The 18,404-nt window shown below is 44.6% G+C and overlaps 1 protein-coding gene across 3 annotated transcripts in view; it reads right to left on the bottom strand.

The window, feature by feature from the left end:
• THRAP3 (thyroid hormone receptor associated protein 3) overlaps positions 1–18,404 on the bottom strand; it is an 89,451-nt gene that overhangs the window by 22,691 nt on the left and 48,356 nt on the right. For all 3 annotated transcript variants that reach the window (XM_025382866.1, XM_025382882.1, XM_025382872.1), the window contains one exon: positions 99–266. In XM_025382866.1, the coding sequence (XP_025238651.1) occupies positions 99–235 (137 nt within the window). In that variant the 5' untranslated portion in view covers positions 236–266. The remainder of the gene's footprint in view (positions 1–98; positions 267–18,404) is intronic.

Below are 18,404 nucleotides of genomic sequence, written 5' to 3'. Positions count from 1 at the left end.
CATTTGACACTCACAGAGAAAGTCTAACAAAAGATCTTCAAACATCCACATCAACTGATGCAATGATTACCTCAATATACAAAGTCACACCCCCTTACCTCAGCCTGCGCTTCCTTGAACGAGAGAGAGATCGGCTTCGGGACCGAGACTTCGAAAATGAACGAGAACGAGATCTTGATGCAGATCTTGAGCGAGAAGAGCGAGATCCAGACTTGGATTTGTTTGTTTTTGACATCTCTGAAGAGAGGATCACTTTTCAATTACACCTAATGTAAGAAAATGCATTAGAACAAATGAGTGAGTTCCTTTGCAAATGTGAACCTCTGGACATTTTAAAAACACCTTTCTTTTAATCTGGGCAACATAAGACCCCGCATCTATAAAAAAAATTTTTTCTTTTAAATTAGACAGTCATAGTGGTGTGTACCTGTAGTCCTAGCTATTTGAGAGGCTAAGACAGGAGGGAGTGCAAAGTTACAGCGAACTGTGATCACGCCACTGTACGGCAGCTCTGGAGGAAAGAGCGATACCCTAGCTCCCCCCTCCAAAAAAAAAAAAGAGAAAGTGGTTGAGCATGGTGGCTCACGCCTATAATCCCAGGGCATTGGGACGCCAAGGTAGGAGGACTGTTTGAGTCCAGGTGTTCAAGACTAGCCTGGGCAACATAGCAATATCCTGTGTCTACAAAGTAAAAAAAAATTTTTTTTTTTTTTGAGATGGAGTTTTGCTTTTGTTGTCCAGGCTGGAGTGTAATGGCTCGATCTCAGCTCACTGCAATCTCCACCTCTCGGGTTCAAGCAATTCTCCTGCCCCAGCCTCCCAAGTAGCTGGGATTGCAAGCATGTGCCACCATGCCCAGCTAATCTTTTTGTATTTTTAGTAGAGGCAGGGTTTCTCCTTGTTGGTAAGGCTGGTCTTGAACTACCGACCTCAGGTGATCCGCCCGGCTCAGCCTCCCAAAGTGCTGGGATTACAGGCGTGAGCCACCGCACCTGGCCTACAAAGTAAAAAATTTTTAAATTGGCTGGATGTGGTGGTAAGGGCCTGTAGTCTTAGCTACTCTAGAGGCTATGGTGGGAATGGCCTGAGGCCAGGATTTTGAGACCAGCTTAAGCAACATAGGAAGATTCCCCCACCTCTACAAAAAAACACCTTGTTTAAATAAACTTTAAAAACAGAAAGTAACATTAAAAAAAAAAAAGATGAAATGATTCATTTTTAAAGAACCCTCAGGCCGGGCGCGGTGGCTCAAGCCTGTAATCCCAGCACTTTGGGAGGCCAAGACGGGCGGATCACGAGGTCAGGAGATCGAGACCATCCTGGCTAACACGGTGAAACCCCGTCTCTATTAAGAAATACAAAAAACTAGCCGGGCGAGGTGGTGGGCGCCTGTAGTCCCAGCTACTCGGGAGGCTGAGGCCGGAGAATGGCGTGAACCCGGGAGGCGGAGCTTGCAGTGAGCTGAGATCCGGCCACTGCAATCCAGCCTGGGTGACAGAGCAAGACTCCGTCTCAAAAAAAAAAAAAAAAAAAAAAAGAACCCTCAATTTGTTCCAGCTCTTTATTAGACAAGAGTCAGCAGGGCGCAATGGCTCACGCCTGTAATCCCAGCACTTTGGGAGGCTGAGGTAGGCTGATCACCTGAGGCCAGGAGTTCGAGACCAGCATGGCCAACATGGTGAAACCCCATCTCTACTAAAAATACCACAAATCAGCAGGGCGTACTGGCGGGCAGCTGTAATCCCAGCTACTCAGGAGGCTGAGACAAGAGAATCGCTTGAACCCGGGAGGCGGACATTGCAGTGAGCCAAGATCACACCACTGCACTCCAGCCTGGGTGACAAGAGCGAAACTACATCTCAGAAAAAAAAAAAAAAGAAAAAAGAGTTAACACTTTCAGGGTCATTTTCCCACCAAGAAACAAATTCTCTTTTTCCTTTTCTCCCCCTCCAGATAAGAAGAGCACCTCTAAGTTGCCCTGAGAAGTTAACGCCTGGTCTACAAGGTACACTTCTCCTTTATACTCCATTAGTGCCTTGGACATCTTCCCAGCAGTAAAAACTCTAAGTGCTAAAGTACATGTCCACCAAAGACAGTAAGAGTAAGGAATCTGTCAAAGATCACAAAGCTAGTTAATAGCCAAACCAGGCCAAAACTCCAGGGCCTATTCTATCACACTTCACTGCCTAGCAAGATTCTGCCAAGTAATGCCACCTCTTGTCTATGAAGGGAAAATAATAATCAAATATTTCCCCCCTCCTACCTCTCAGAATTTGAAGATCTCAGCTCAAAAGCTATCTCCTCAGAGGTTCATCCTGACCACTCAATCAAAGATAGCCACCCAGTCATTCTCTATGTCCAGTACATATCTTATTTGTTTCTTCAGAGCAAAACTCAGTATGTGAAACTATCTTGTTTACTTGTTATTCTGTCTTTAATTAGAATGTAAGCTCTATACCAACAGAAACCTCATGTTTCTTATTTAGTGCTGTATACCCAACACCCAGAATAGCAAATGCTTAACCAGTGTTTTTATTAATTCAATTTATCCTTGAGGAAGGCATTTTTAATCCCATTTTACAGATAAGAATTTTGAGGCATAGAGAAGGTAATTAACTTGCCCAAGTTCATATTGCCAAAATCCAAACCACAATTGGCTCGCTCATTCATTCATTCATTCAGACGGAGTCTCCCTATGTTGCCCAGGCTGGTCTCAAACTTCTAAGCTCAATGGATTCTCCTGCCCCAACCTCCCAAAGTGCCTGGATTACATGCATGAGCCACCCCACCGAGCCTCACTGTTGGCACATTTAACGGCTACGTTATATTGCCTGTCTACTAGAGCAGTGTCTGGCATACAAGGGGTACTAACAAACTTGTGGAACCAATGAATGCCAAGTGTCCACCCTTACCAAGTTTACAATCTGGTAAAGGTGACAAGATATAGATAAACTGAAAGGTGGTATTTATTTCTGTTATATTCGAATAAAATACTTGAATGTCAAGAACTGTCCGAGAGACAAAAAAAATGCCTAGGAAGCTGCTATAGCTCCAGCTCACTGGGGAAACAACCAAAATCTTAGAGACATAATTTAGAGGAGGACTGAGAAACCAACAGGAAGTCAGAGACAAAAGGTGATGAATAAGAGACTGCTAGATGAGGATGCCAAGAACCCACAGTTTAAATCCGGCCAAAAAGATTACACTGTTGCAAACTTTAGCAAGGTCAAAGATATTTCAATTTGGAGCTATTTTTGGCAGTAGTGTCACTATATGAAGTCAGAATGAAGGAGTAAGTTACTCAGGAGTGGGAGGTGGAGGTGTAAACAAACAATTTACAATGAGAATATTAAAAATAAAAATACATTTTTTCAGTTGGTCTTAAGCATTATTTTGGGGTTCTCTGGGTTCACTCTTGCCAAATGGAGACCTTTATTTCTGTCACAAGTTCAGGGATATCTATCTATGTCTGCCTAGTAAGAGACTGTCTAACATTCTATTTTAACTTGGGTCAGAAATAAAAATCCATCTAGATGACTTACACAACAGGTGGATATTATCAGACTTTAAAAGAATAAAAAAGGGCAACAAGTTAGTGGAAAAGGAAACACTCAATTCAACACTCAGAAACCAGAAAACTTAAGAAGCTAATTTTCATTAAGATGAAGAAGAGCTGCCATATAAATACAGAGACAAACTTAACAATTCTGCACATATTAAGCTTACTAGAATTGACAAGTGCACTCAAGAGCTGCAATATCGTAATGCCCCCCGACCCCCATTCTGGAGTTTCCTCTTTAATGTGAACTGCAACTAATTATTTTATTTACGTATTTATTTTATTTTATTATTATTTTTTTGAGACGGAGTTTTGCTCTTATTGCCCAGGCTAGAGTACAATGGCACATCTCAGCTTACTGCAACCTCTGCCACCTGGGTTCAAGTGATTCTCCTGCCTCGGCCTCCCAAGTAGCTGGAATTACAGGTGCCCGCCACCACGCCTGGCTAATGTTTTACATTTTTAGTAGAGATGGGGTTTCACTGTGTTAGCCAGAATGATTTCAATCTCCTGACCTTGTGATCCGCCTGCCTCGGCCTCCCAAAGTGCTGGGATTACAGGCGTGAGCCGCTGCGCATGGCGCAAGGACAGAATTTATTTTCAAACTATTCTGCAGAGCCACTTGAGAGGGTAACACAAACCCATCATCCTTTTCAGAAGCCCAAGTCTTCTTGACTCAAACTGCTTGTCTAATTATCAAGCAGATCAATGGTCCTTGAAAACAGATGCGTTTTACTTAAAACACAACTGTGTTTCAAAAAATTTATCCTTACATTTATGGTCAAAACCCGATTGATGCCTGGTGGAGTGACTCTGTAATCTTAGTCCTTTGGGAGGTCGAGGCAGGAACATCACCTGGGGTCAGGAGTTTGAGACCAGCCTGGCAAACGTGGCAGAACCCCGTCTCTACTAAAAATACAAAAATTAGCCAAGCGTGGTGGCAGGCACCTGTAATCCCAGCTACTCGGGAAGCTGAGGCAGGGAGAATTACTTGAATCCAGGAGGGGGAAGTTGCAGTGAGCCAAGATCATGCCAGTGCACTCCAGCCTGGGCGACAGGGCAGGACTCCATCTCCAAAAAAAAAAAAAAAAAAAAAAAGGCGGGGGGGGGGGGTGCTGGGCACGGTGGTTCATGACTGTAATCCCATTCAGCACTTGGAGAGGCCGAGGCAGGTGGATCACCTGAGGTCAGGAGGTCAAGACCAGCGTAGCCAACATGGTGAAACCCTCTCTCTACAAAAAAAAAAAAAAAAAAAAAAAAAAAAAAAATATTAGCTGGGCGTGGTGGCGGGAACCTGTAATCCCAGCTACTTGGGAGGCTGAGGCAGGAGAATCGCTTGAACCTGGAGGGCGGAGGTGGCAGTGAGCCTAGATTGCGCCACTGCACTCCAGCTTGGGCAACAAAAGCTAAACTCCATCTCAAAAAATAATAATTTAAAAACCCAATTGATCATAAATACAAAAACTCATTTGGTTTTTCACCGTTATCAAAAACCAACTGACCATAAATTTAAAGCCAGGCATGGTGGTGCATGCCCACAGTCCCAGCTACTTGGGAGACTGAGGCAGGAGGATTGCTTGAGCCCAGGAGGTTGAAGATGCAGTGAGCCATGTTTGTGCCACTGCACTCCAGCCTGGGAGACAAAGCACGTATCTGTCTCCAAAATAAAACATAAATAAATAAATGTGAGCCAGGCGTGGTGGCTCACACTTGTAATCCCAGCACTTTGGGAGGCTGAAGCGAGCGGGTGGATCACTTGAGGTCAGGAGTTCAAGACCAGCCTAACCAACATGGTGAAACCCTATTTCTACTAAATATACAAAAAGCAGCCGGGTGTGGTGGCAGCCGCCTGTACACCACTGCACTCCAGCCTGGGTGACAGACCGGACTCCATCTCAAAAAAAATAAATAAATAAAATAAATATGAGGCTGGGTGCGGTGGCTCACGCCTGTAATCCCAGCACTTCCTGGGAGGCCGAGGTGGATACAAGTCCCTTGTTGGATGTATGACTTGCAAATATTTTCTCCCATTTTGTAGGTTTTCTTTTCACTTTATTTTTTTTTATGTTTTTTGAGATGGAATCTCCCTCTATTTCCCAGGCTGGAGTGCAGTGGCGTGATCTGGGCTCACTGCAACCTCCACCTCCCGGGTTCAAGTGATTCTCCTGCCTCAGCCTCCTGAGTAGCTGGGATTACAGAGGTGCAACACCACACCCAGCTCATTTTTGTATTTTTAATAGAGACGGGGTTTCACCATGTTGATCAGGCTGGTCTCGAACTCCTGACCTCAGGTGATCTGCCTGTCTCAGCCTCCCAAAGTGCTGGGATTACAGGCGTGAGCCACCATGCCCAGCTTTACACTTTCTTGATACTGTCCTTTGAAACACATTTTGTTTTTTACTCTGATGAACTCTATTTTTCTTTTGTTGCTTGTACTTTGTGTGTCATGTCTAAGCAGGTTTTGTCTAACCGAAGGTCACAGATTTACTCCTAGGTTTTCTTGTAAGAGTTTTCTAGTTTTAGCTCTATGTAGGTCTACGATCCATTATGATTTAATTTTTATGAATGGTGTGAAGTAAGGGTCTAACTTTATTTATTTAGAGACAGGGTTTCACTCTGTCATTCAGGCTGGAGTGCAGTAATGCAATCTCAACTCACTGCAGCCTCAATCTCCTAGGCTCAAGTGATCCGCCCAACCCAGTCTCCTGAGTAGCAGGGACTACAGGCATGTGCCACCATGCCTGGCTAATACTTGTATTTTGTAGAGACGGGGTCTCCCCATGTTGTCCAGACTGGTCTCAAACTATTGGGCTCAAGCAATCCACCCATCTCAGCCTCCCAAAGTGTTGGGATTTCAGGCGTGAGCCACCACACCTAGTCCAACTTTATTGTTGTGCATGTGGCTATCTAGATGTCCTAGCACCACTTGTTGAAAAGACTATTCTTATGCCATTGCATTCCAGCCTGGGCAATAAGAGTGAAACTCCATCTCAAAGAAAAAAAAAAAAAAAGACTAGTCTTTCCCCACTGAATTGTCCTGGCACCCTTGTCAAAAACCAATTAATTGGCCCCGCGCAATGGCTCAAGCCTGTAATCTCAGCACTTTGGGAGGCAGAGGTGGGTGGATCACGAGGTCAAGAAATTGAGACCAGCCTGGCCAACATGGTGAAACCTCGTCTCTACTAAGAATACAAAAATTAGTTGGGCGTGGTGGCACATGCCTGTAATCCCAGCTACTCAGGAGGCTGAGGTAGGAGAATCACTTGAACCCGGGAGGTGGAGGTTGCAGTGAGCCGAGATCACACCATTGCACTCCAGCCTGGGTGACAAGAGCGAAACTCCATCTCAAAAAAAAAAAGCCCAATTAATTATAAATGTAAGGATTCATTTCCGAACTCTTAATTTTACTCTACTGACCTATCTCTCCTTATGTCAATACCACAGTCTTAATTACTGTAGCTACATTTTAATATCAAAAAATGTGAATCCTCCAACTTTTCTCTTTTTCAAAATAGTTTTGGCTATTCTGGGTACACGTCCATATGAATTTAGAATCAGCATGCCAATTTCTGCAAAAAGACCATCTGGGATTTTGACAGAGTGTGTGCTGAATCTGTAGATCAATTTGGAGAATACTGCCATCTTAACAATAGTAAATCTTCCAATTCCATGAACATGAAATGTGCTTTCCACAATGTTTCACAGTTTTCTGAATATAAGTTTTACACTGGCCTTTGTTAAATTTATTCCTGTATTATTTTGATGCTACTGGAAATGAAATTACAATTCATTTTCACTTAATAGCTTCATTTTCTTATTGTTCATTGCTACTGTATAGAAATACAGCTCATTTTGTGTATATATATATATACACACACACACACACACACACAGTCTTTTTACTTTTTTTGAGGTGGAGTCTTGCTCTGTTGCCCAGGCTGGAGTAGAGTGGCCTGATCTTGACTCACTGCAGCCTCTACCTCCCAGGTTCAAGCACTTCTCCTGCCTCAGCCTCCCCAGTAGCTGGGATCACAGGTGCACACCACCACACCCAGCTAATTTTTTTGTATTTTTAATAGCGATGGGGTTTTGCTATGTTGGCCAGGCTGGTCTCAAACTCCTGACCTCAAATGATCTGCCACTTCGGCCTCCCAAAGTGCTGGGATTACAAGTGTGAGCCACCATGCCTGGCCTCATTTTTGTATACTAATCTTGTACCTGCAACCTTGCTAAATTCATTTATTAGCTCTAATTGGTTTTTAGTAGAATCCTTAGGTTTTTCTATTTAATATTATACCATCTGCAAAAAGAGATGATTTTACTACTTCTTTACCAATTTAAATGCCTCGTGTTTCATTTTCTTGCATTATTGCTCTGGCTGGAATGTCTACTACACAATGGTAAATAAAATGGTGACAGTGGACAGCCTTGTCTTGGTCTTGTTCCTCATCTTAAGGAGAAAGAGTTCAGTCTTGCACCTTTAAGTGTGATGTTAGCTGTAAATTTTTCATAGATGCCCTTTATCATATTGACGAAATTCCCTTCTACTTTGTTGACTATTTTTATAATGAGAAGGTGTTGGACTTTATTGAGATGTGTCTACTGAGATTTTCTCATCTTAAAAGAATGGGAAAAGTTCCTGAGAACTGACCCCATGTGAGCCTGCACTCCTTATTCCTCAACCAGACCTCAGGACGAAATCTCTGCTGAGAAGAGAGCATGCTTTTCCAGATTCGATAATGCTACATTTGATGACTGTTAGGTGACACAAAAGAGTTAACTAAGTAAGTTTAACAATTCAGGATACCAAACCCAGGAGGCTACAAAATGAACCAAAGACCACATCTGATTTGTTCTCCATTTCATCTTCAGTGCTTTGCATTTAGCCACAGAGTGGACACTTTGTATTTGCTAAATGAGTAAACACACTCTTTCACACTTCCTCTTCAATCTCCATTCTCTTCACCACATAAGAAGGAACAATAATTTTAAAAATCAGTTTATCAAATATTAACAATACAGCCAAGGAATAAAGTTATGCATGTATCACAGCTCTGCTAACCTAGAAATTGAAATCATTCTCATCCCTTCTACACCCTATTCAAAGGCACAGAAGATCAAACTGATCTTGTTAGGGAGACACACTTCATTTACTAGTGTCATGTTTCAACAAAACTTCACTGCCACCAACATCCAGTCAAGAGAGCCACGCTTTCAACAGGCATTAAAGGGAAGAAGTAGGACATTCTTAGTGAACAAGCCATAAACTTATAAAGACAGACAAAAATACCAAGAAAGAAATACCACTACCCATAAAGCGTTTTAGACAAAGCTGTGGGCCTGACTTGTGTTCTGAATGCCTCTGGATAGTTATGGGAGGAAAGCTGAGCTCAAGTGAAATATGAAACGTGTTTACTATTTTACTCTTTTCCCTGGAGATCATCCTCTCCTGAGTAAAACATACCCGGAAACAGAATAGAGGGCAGCTGTGGTATCTCTAGAGTAATGCTCTGCCAAGGCTTCATACTCCACCCCACCCCTGAAGAAATAAAATCAGAGACCCCTTTATGACATGTACTCTGCTATTAAATGGCTCTCAAGTTATTAAGTAAGGTAAATCAGTAAATACTAATTTCAATTCTAAGGTCTTAAATTTATAGAAAAGAATATCCACATGTGCACTGGGTACTCTCCTAAAAAGTGGGGGTGATGTCCCTCTGGGGAGAATGGTTATTTTACTATTTAAAAATTTGAAAGATATAGGCTGGGTGTGGTGACTCAAACCTGAAATCCCAGCACTTTGGGAGGCTAAGGAAGGAGGCTTGCTTTTCAGTCCAGAAGTTCAAGGTTAGCCTGGACAACATGGCAAGACCCTGTCTCTATAAAAACATTAAAAATAAAAAAATTATCCAGGGCCAGGTGCAGTGGCTCACGCCTGTAACCCCAGCACTTTGGGAGGCCAAAGGGGGTGAACTACTTGAGGTCAGGAGTTCCAGAACAGCCTGGCCAACATGGTAAAACCCTGTCTCTATTAAAAATACAAAAACGAGGCCAGGCACAGTGGCTCATGCTTGTAATCCCAGCACTTTGGGAAGCCGAGGCAGGCGGATCACCTGAGGTCGGGAGTTCGAGATCAGCCTGACCAACATGGAGAAACCCCGTCACTACTAAAAATACAAAAATTAGCCGGGTGCGGTGGTATGCATCTGTGATCCCAACTACTAGGGAGGCTGAGGCAGGAGAATTGCTTCAGCTCGGGAGGTGGAGGTTGCAGTGAGCCGAGACCACACTACACTCCAGCCTGTGCGACAGAAAGAGACTCCATCTCAAAAAAAAAAAAGACAAGAAAAAGCCTGGGCACGGTGGCTCATGCCTGTAATCCCAGCACTCTGGGAGGCCAGGGCAGGCAGATCACGAGGTCAGGAGTTCAAGACTAGCCTAACCAACATGGTGAAACCCCGTCTCCACGAAAAATACAAAAATTAGCCAGGTGTGTTGGCGCGCGCCTGTAATCCCAGCTACTCAGGAGGCTGAGGCAGGAGAATCGCTTGAACTCGGGAGGAGGAGGTTGTAGTGAGCCAAGATTACACCACTGCACTCCAGCCTGGGCAACAAAATGAGACTGTATCTTGCGGGAGGTCGGCAGGGGAGTTTGCTTGTGTTATAAAAACAAAATTATTCTGGAATTTGGTACTCAAATTCTTAAAACTTTAAATACTGAATTCTGTGGAATTTGGTAGAACTTACTTTAAAAATATGAAATCCAGGCCAGGCACAGTGGCTCAAGCCTGTAATCCCAGCACTTTGGGAGGCCAAGATGGGCGGATCAGGAGGCCGAGACGGGAGGTCAGGAGATCGAGACCATCCTGGCTAACATGGTGAAACCCTGTCTCTACTAAAAAATACAAAAAAACTAGCCGGGCAAGGTGGCGGGCGCCTGTAGTCCCAGCTACTCGGGAGGCTGAGGCAGGAGAATGGCGTAAACCCGGGAGGCGGAGCTTGCAGTGAGCCGACATTCGACGACTGCCCTCCAGCCTGGGCGACAGAACGAGACTCTGCCTCAAAAAAAAAAAAAAATGAAATCTGTAGGTACAGATGTACGTATAAGACATTATCTATATAAGGACATACAGCAAATTCTTATCAGTGGTTATCTCTGCAGAGCAGAAAGAAGCTAACAGGAAAGGAACAGGAGAAGGAGGAGGAGAAACAGGAAAGGAACAGGAACAGGAGAAGGAGGGAGATGAGACGGGAAGAAAGGACAAGAGCACTTGCTTCTTAATTTTTTTAGGCAGAGATTTATCCCCCATTATTCTAAAAAAAAAAAAAAGTTAACATTCCATGAGTTGTGTAGATTTTATTTTTAATATGAAATCAAACATCTACCTGCTTTTTTCTGATATTAAAAACACCTGGCCGGGCGCAGTGGCTCACACCTGTAATCTCAGCACTTTGGGGGGTTGAGGTGGGTGGATCACCTGAGGTCGCGAGTTCGAGACCAGCTTGACCAACGTGGAGAAAGCCCGTCTCTACTAAAAATTAAAAATTTGCTAGGCATGGTGGCGCATGCCTGTAATCCCAGCTACTCGGGAGGCTGAGGCAAGAGAATGGCTTGAACCCAGGAGGCAGAGGTTGCGGTGAGCCGAGATCGCACCATTGCACTCCAGCCTGGGCAACAAGAGCAAAACTCTGTCTCAAACAACAAAAACAAAAAACAAACAAACAAAAAACTAAATAAATAGAACTGTATTTAAAGTCCATGCCCATTTTGGAAATCTTCTCATAGTAAAACTACTTTGTCTTTTCATGACGTTAAAGAAGGTTTAAAAGGGCCTGTCTTATAGCTGTGCAAGCACGCACGCGCGTCAGGGTCTCACTCTGTTGTTCAGACTGGAGTGCAGTGGCTCGATTATAGCTCACTGCAGCCTCAACCTCCCTGGCTGGCTCAACCGATCCTCCCACCTCAGCCTCCTGAGTAGCTGGGACTACCGGCACGTGCTACTACAGCTGGTTAACTTTTTGTATTTTTGTAGAGACAGGGTCTCACCACATTGCCCAAGCTGGTTTCAAACTCCTGGACTCAAGCAATCCTCCCTCCTCAACCTTCCAAATTGCTGGGATTACATGCATGAGCCAACGTGCCCAGCCTGATGTTTATTTTATTATTATAGAAGTATTGATTCAAACACACACAAAAGTAGAAAGAACACTATAGGGAACCCAAGTGTTTCCATTATCTAGCTTCAAACATTATCAATACTCTACAGGCAAACTGTATTCTTGGTCAAAATCCTAACAAATGTGGATAGATACAGCCAGTTTCTGCAGCTCCTTTCCTGTATTTTCCTCCTTAAAAAAGACGTTCTTTATTCAAAAAAAGAGACATGCAGCCTTGCATAGTGGCTCACACCTGTAATCCCAGCACTTTGGGAGGCTGAGGGGGTAGGACTGCTTGAGCCCAGGATTTCGAACCAGCCTGGGCAACATAGTGAGACCCTGTCTCTACAAAAGATTTAAAATAAATAAATAAATTAGCTGGGCATGATGGTGAGCTCCTGTAGTCCCAGCTACCTGGGAGTCTGAGGTAGGAGGATGGCTTGGGCCCAGGTCCAGGTTGCAGTGAGCAATGATTGCTCCACTGCACAAGAGCCTGGGTTATGTGCTTTTCCATGTGCGTGCTCTGCAAATACATCTAAAAAGAGAATCATTTACAGCAAATAACATTCTGATTCAAACTCAAACACATCTAAAGCTAGCTCCAAAGTACAACCTTAAACTCTCTCCCAATTGCAGGACTTGAAGTAGTCCAAAATGTCATTCCCAGTGGAGGCTGTTCCATCAACTTGTTTCTTAACATGAGAATACTTCATAACCACTGAGAAAATTATCATGAGAGGGGAGAAAATACATAATAAATTACTTTTTTTCATTAGCAACCCCAAAAGGCTACAGCTTCTAACTCTATGGTGTCCAAAATCAACTGTAAAAAATGTCAGCTCACTTCAACTGTTTGTTTGGCATCTAGGTAACCAGTGGAAGCAGCTTGGCAAATTTCACCAAAAAAAAAAAAAAAAAAAAAATCAGCAAAAAGACTCCTGTGTGTTCAGAAACCAGAGGGTTAAGGGATGCCAGTGAAGTCCATGCCCTCAGGAGAAACAATACTTGGTCGTTAGTTCTTGTCAAGATAACTGCCAAGACAAAACACCCAATTCTGTGTATTGTTTTCTCCAGATTAAAAAACTAACTTGGCTGGGCATAGCGGCTCACACCTGTAATCCCAGCACTTTCGGAGTCCGAGGCAGGTGGATCACCTAAGGCCAGGAGTTTGAGGCCACCCTGGCCAACATGGTGAAACCACATCTCTACTAAAAATACAAAAATTAGCCAGGTGTGGTGGCGGGCACCTGTAGTCCCAACTACTTGGGAGGCTGAGGCAGGAGAATTGCCTGAACCTGGGAGGTGGAGCTTGCAGTGAGCTAAGAATGCACCACTGCACTCCCGCCTGGGTGACAGATAAAGGGAGACTTCATCTCGAAAAAAAAACAATTAACTCATGTTGGACACACGAATTACTTTTTTTTTTTTTTTTTTTGAGACGGAGTCTCGCTCTGTTACCTAGGCTGGAGTGCAGTGGCACGATCTCAGCTCACTGCAACCTCCGCCTCCCAGGTTCACGCCATTCTCCTGGCTCAGCCTCCCGAGTAGGTGGGACTACAGGCACCCGCCACTGCGTCTGGCTAATTTTTTGTATTTTTAATAGAGACATGTTAGCCAGTATGGTCTTGATCTCCTGACCCCACGATCCGCCCGCCTCGGCCTCCCAAAGTGCTGGGATTACAGGGGTGGCTCCCGGCCACGGATTCTTTTCTAAGTAGCCATTAAGAAGTTTCTCTCCTGGGCACAGCGGTTTGTGTCTATGGTCCCACATACTGTGAGGCTGAGACCAGGAGTACCGCTTGAGCCCAGGAGTTCAAGGCGGCAGTGAGCTACCATTGTGTCATTGCACTCCAGCCTAGGCAACAAAGCAAGACGGGTCTATCCTTAAAAACAAAACAGTTTCCCCAAAAATAACCTCTGAAGTACTTTAAAGTACAGCAATTAAGGAATGGCAAGCCTGGCATAACACTGCCAATGTAGCAAATACTGGACCAGCTCGTATCCATAGAGGTTCAATTCCAAGCCCTCCAAAATGTCCAAAATGTCAATCTCTGTTCTTCCTTTTCTAGTCTAGTATTTCTTTGGATGATAAAAAAGTACACTGAGTCGGCCGGGCGCGGTGGCTCAAGCCTGTAATCCCAGCACTTTGGGAGGCCGAGGCGGGTGGATCACGAGGTCAGGAGATCGAGACCATCCTGGCTAACATAGTGAAACCCCGTCTCTACTAAAAATACAAAAAACTAGCCGGGCGAGGTGGCGGGCGCCTGTAGTCCCAGCTACTCGGAGGCTGAGGCAGGAGAATGGCGTGAACCTGGGAGGCGGAGCTTGCAGTGAGCCAAGATCGCGCCACTGCACTCCAGCCTGGGTGACATAGCGCGAGACTCCGTCTCAAAAAAAAAAAAAAAAAAAAGTACACGGAGTCATCTGTTTCTCAGAAAATTCATACTAAACTGTACAGAAAAAAAAATGATGCTGACCTTTTTTCTGTCACCTTCAATGCAAGAAAAAGGGTAAGAAAAGGGTAATTCCTTTCTTTTGAGACAGTCTCGCACTGTTGCTCAGGCTGGAGTACAGTGGCACACGATCTCGGCTCACTACAACCTTCACCTCTTGGGTTCAAGTGATTCTCCTGCCTCAGCCTCCTGAGTAGCTGGGATTACAGCTGCGTACTACCACACACAGCTAATTCTTGTATTTTCAGCAGAGATGGGGTTTCACCATATTGGCCAGGCTGGTCTTGAACTCCTGGCCTCAAGTGATCCACCCGCCTTGGCCCCCCAAAGTGCTGGGATTACAGGCGTGAGTCACCATGCCTGGCCTAGGGTAATTCCTTTCTAACAGTACTGCTATTCACTTTGGATGTTTTGGATTCCCAGTTGTAAAACAGACCTGTTCTAACAGAGCTCAGTCTCCGAAAGCCCCCAGATGCCCGGTATTCTGTGAGTGGGTGCAGGGAATATGGGCTCCCATCTATCCAGCAGGGAGCCCATCCTACCTCTTCTTGACTTACCTCCTTTCAAGCCCTAGTATCAGTTAACAAATAACAAAAGAAGTTGCTCTGGCCTCCTGTTTGACTATTACTAATTGCTTTCTTTCCTCTTTCTTCTCCCTGCAAAGTATCAATACCCCTGGAATTGGGTAGAACTGATCCTTCTCGATGCCACTAGTAGGTAAGAAGCTGAAAAACATAACCGCCGCCAAACAAGTGTTCAGGCTCCCTAAATGAGAGAAATTTACCAAAACTAAGGCTCCTACTGAATAAACCACAAATTTTTATTTGGGGCACGTGTTTTTACCTCTGTTTTTTCATCAGTAAAATGATGATTTGGAACAGCTGTATTGCCGACAAAAAACTTTAAAAATTATACATGAATAGAGCAGGACATTCCTTTTTTACTACTTCAGCCATGTCCTAAAAAATGGAATTAGGTGGTAAAGAAACTTTGCTTTTAAAGGAGAATCACCCCCACCACACATACACTGTCATTCCACTGACTCTGAAATTAACTGTAGAAGAAATTATTTAAGATTCATATCATAGGCTGGGTACAGTGGCTCACGCCTGTAATCCTAGCACTTTGGGAGGCCAAGGTGGGTGGATCACCTGAGGTCAGGAGTTCAAGACCAGCCTGGCCAATATGATGAAACCCCGTCTCTACTAAAAATACAAAAAAATTTAGCCAGGCGTGGTGGCATGCGCCTATAATCTCAGCTAGTTGGGAAGTTGAGGTAGAACTGCCTGAACCCGGGAGGCAGAGGCTGTAGTGAGCCCAGATCGCGCCACTGCACTCCAGCCTGGGCAACAGGAGTAAAACTCCATCAAATAAATAAGTAAATAAATAAATATTCATATCATAATCTATTCCTTTTTTAAAACAAGCTACAAAAGTGAAACTCCGTCAATTACATAAATAAATAAATATTCATATTATAATCTACTCCTTTTTTAAAATAAGCTAATCTTCCTGAAAATAGGTATCAGGCCGGGCGCGGTGGCTCAAGCCTGTAATCCCAGCACTTTGGGAGGCCGAGACGGGCGGATCACGAGGTCAGGAGATCGAGACCAGCCTGGCTAACACGGTGAAACCCCGTCTCTACTAAAAATACAAAAACTTAGCCGGGCGAGGTGGCAGGCGCCTGTAGTCCCAGCTACTCGGGAGGCTGAGGCAGGAGAATGGCGTGAACCCGGGAGGTGGAGCTTGCAGTGAGCTGAGATCCGGCCACTGCACTCCAGCCTGGGTGACAGAGCGAGACTCCGTCTCAAAAAAAAAAAAAAAAAAAAAAAGAAAATAGGGCCGGGCGCGGTGGCTCACGCCTGTAATCCCAGCACTTTGGGAGGCCGAGGCGGGCGGATCACAAGGTCAGGAGATCGAGACCACGGTGAAACCCCGTCTCTACTAAAAATACAAAAAAAAAAATTAGCCGGGCGCGGTGGCGGGCGCCTGTAGTCCCAGCTACTCAGGAGGCTGAGGCAGGAGAATGGCATGAACCCGGGAGGCGGAGCTTGCAGTGAGCCGAGATCGCGCCACTGCACTCCAGCCTGGGCGACAGAGCGAGACTCCGTCTCAAAAAAAAAAAAAAAAAAAAAAAAAAGAAAATAGGTATCAACTGTCCAGGGACTTGGCCACTTACCTTCTGACTGTACTTAAACTTATCACTTGCATCTGAGACAATCCACATTCAGGCAGTACCAACCTCACTCGGAAACGAGAGGTTCCAGAGCAAGTTAGAGTTTGGCTACAGAATCCTACTGGGGTGAAGGACACTGTGCTGATGGCTTCTTTCCATCAGAACCAGCAAGAGATCACATTTCCTTCCCCCTTTTCAGCAAGTGAATTAGTTTCTGCTCCTATCATATGGCAAATTCCACTTCTTACTTTTTAAAGGAACAGGACCACATTACTTCTCAGTAACTTAGAGAGGTGGAGAAAATTCAATGAGAGGCCGGGCGTGGTGGCTCAAGCCTGTAATCCCAGCACTTTGGGAGGCCGAGACGGGCGGATCACAAGGTCAGGAGATCGAGACCATCCTGGCTAACACGGTGAAACCCTGTCTCTACTAAAAATACAAAAAACTAGCCGGGCGAGGTGGTGGGCGCCTGTAGTCCCAGCTACTCGGGAGGCTGAGGCAGGAGAATGGCATAAACCCGGGAGGCGGAGCTTGCAGTGAGCTGAGATCTGGCCACTGCACTCTAGCCTGGGTGACAGATCGAGACTCCGTCTCAAAAAAAAAAAAAAAAAAAAAAAAAGAAAATTCAATGAGAAATGTATTTTCCATGGGTTATAAAATACAGCAGGCAGAGGGGCACTGCTTATCTCAAGATGATTTCCACACAGGAATTGGAATTTTTCTTCTTCTTTGTTGTTGTTGTCATATTTTGAGACAGAGTCTGGCTCTGTTGCCCAGGCTGGAGTGCAGTGCAGTAGCTCAATCTCACTGCAGAGGTGACTGCAACCTCTGCCTCTGGCTCAAGCAATCCTCCCACCTCAGCCTCCTGAGTAGCTGGGACTACAGGTACGCCACCATGCTTGGCTTTTCTTTCTTTTTTTTTTTTTTTGAGAAGGAGTCTTACTGTGTACCCCAGGCTAGAGTGCAGTGGTGCTATCTCAGTTCACGGCAACCTCGGTCTCCTAGGTTCAAGCAATTCTCCTACCTCAGCCTCCCAAGTAGCTGGGATTACAGGTGCATTTCACCACACCTGGCTGATCTTTGTATTTTTAGTAGACACGGGTCTCACCATGTTGGCCAAGCTGGTCTCGAACTCCTGACCTCAAATGATCTGCCCACCTCAGCCTCCTAAAGTGTTGGGATTACAGGCGTCGAGCCACCACATCCGGACCATTTCACAATTTTAAAAATAATTTTTTGGGGGTGGGGGGCAAGGGAAGGGAGAGCATTAGGACAAACAGCTAATGCGTGCAGGTCTTAAAACCTAAATGACACGTTGATAGGTGCAGCAAACCACCATGGCACACACATACCTATGTAACAAACCTGCACTTTCTGCACATGTGTCCTAGAACTTAAAGTAAAATTTAAAAAATAAATAATTTTTGCTTTCCCATTAAAGCAGATTTCACAATTGCTATACTTTAGTTATTTGGTAAGACTGGAGTTTATGCTTCAAAAATATGGCCCAACAAGTACCAAGAGCATTCTTCTGTTCATCTTATCAGGATTTACTGAACACTTACTGTGCCATGCATGCCATGTGCACTAGATGCAGCAAAAAAAAAAAAAAAAGGTAAGTTTCCTGTCTTGTACCTAACTGTAAGTAGAAAATTATTTTTTAATATTTTCAGGCTCATATGTGACTTTGGAGGTTTTTGTTTGTATTAGTTAACAGTGTAAAAAGCACCAGAGTAAAATCAAAAAGATCACTACTAGGAAGCTCTTTTCCAAGTTCCTTCTCTTTGAACTAAAGTTTTCTTATGTGTTCATAACAAGGATGACACTTTAGTTAATAATATTCATGGCCGGGCGCGGTGGCTCAAGCCTGTAATCCCAGCACTTTGGGAGGCCGAGGCGGGTGGATCACGAGGTCAGGAGATCGAGACCATCCTGGCTAACATGGTGAAACCCCGTCTCTACTAAAAATACAAAAAACTAGCCGGGCGAGGTGGCGGGCGCCTGTAGTCCCAGCTACTCGGAGGCTGAGGCGGGAGAACGGCGTGAACCTGGGAGGCGG

The sequence above is a fragment of the Theropithecus gelada genome, chromosome 1 (genome assembly GCF_003255815.1).
Source record: "Theropithecus gelada isolate Dixy chromosome 1, Tgel_1.0, whole genome shotgun sequence".
Lineage (NCBI taxonomy): Eukaryota > Metazoa > Chordata > Mammalia > Primates > Cercopithecidae > Theropithecus > Theropithecus gelada.
The sequence above is the reverse complement of the archived record's forward strand: the minus strand, read 5'-3'. Positions and strand labels throughout refer to the sequence as shown.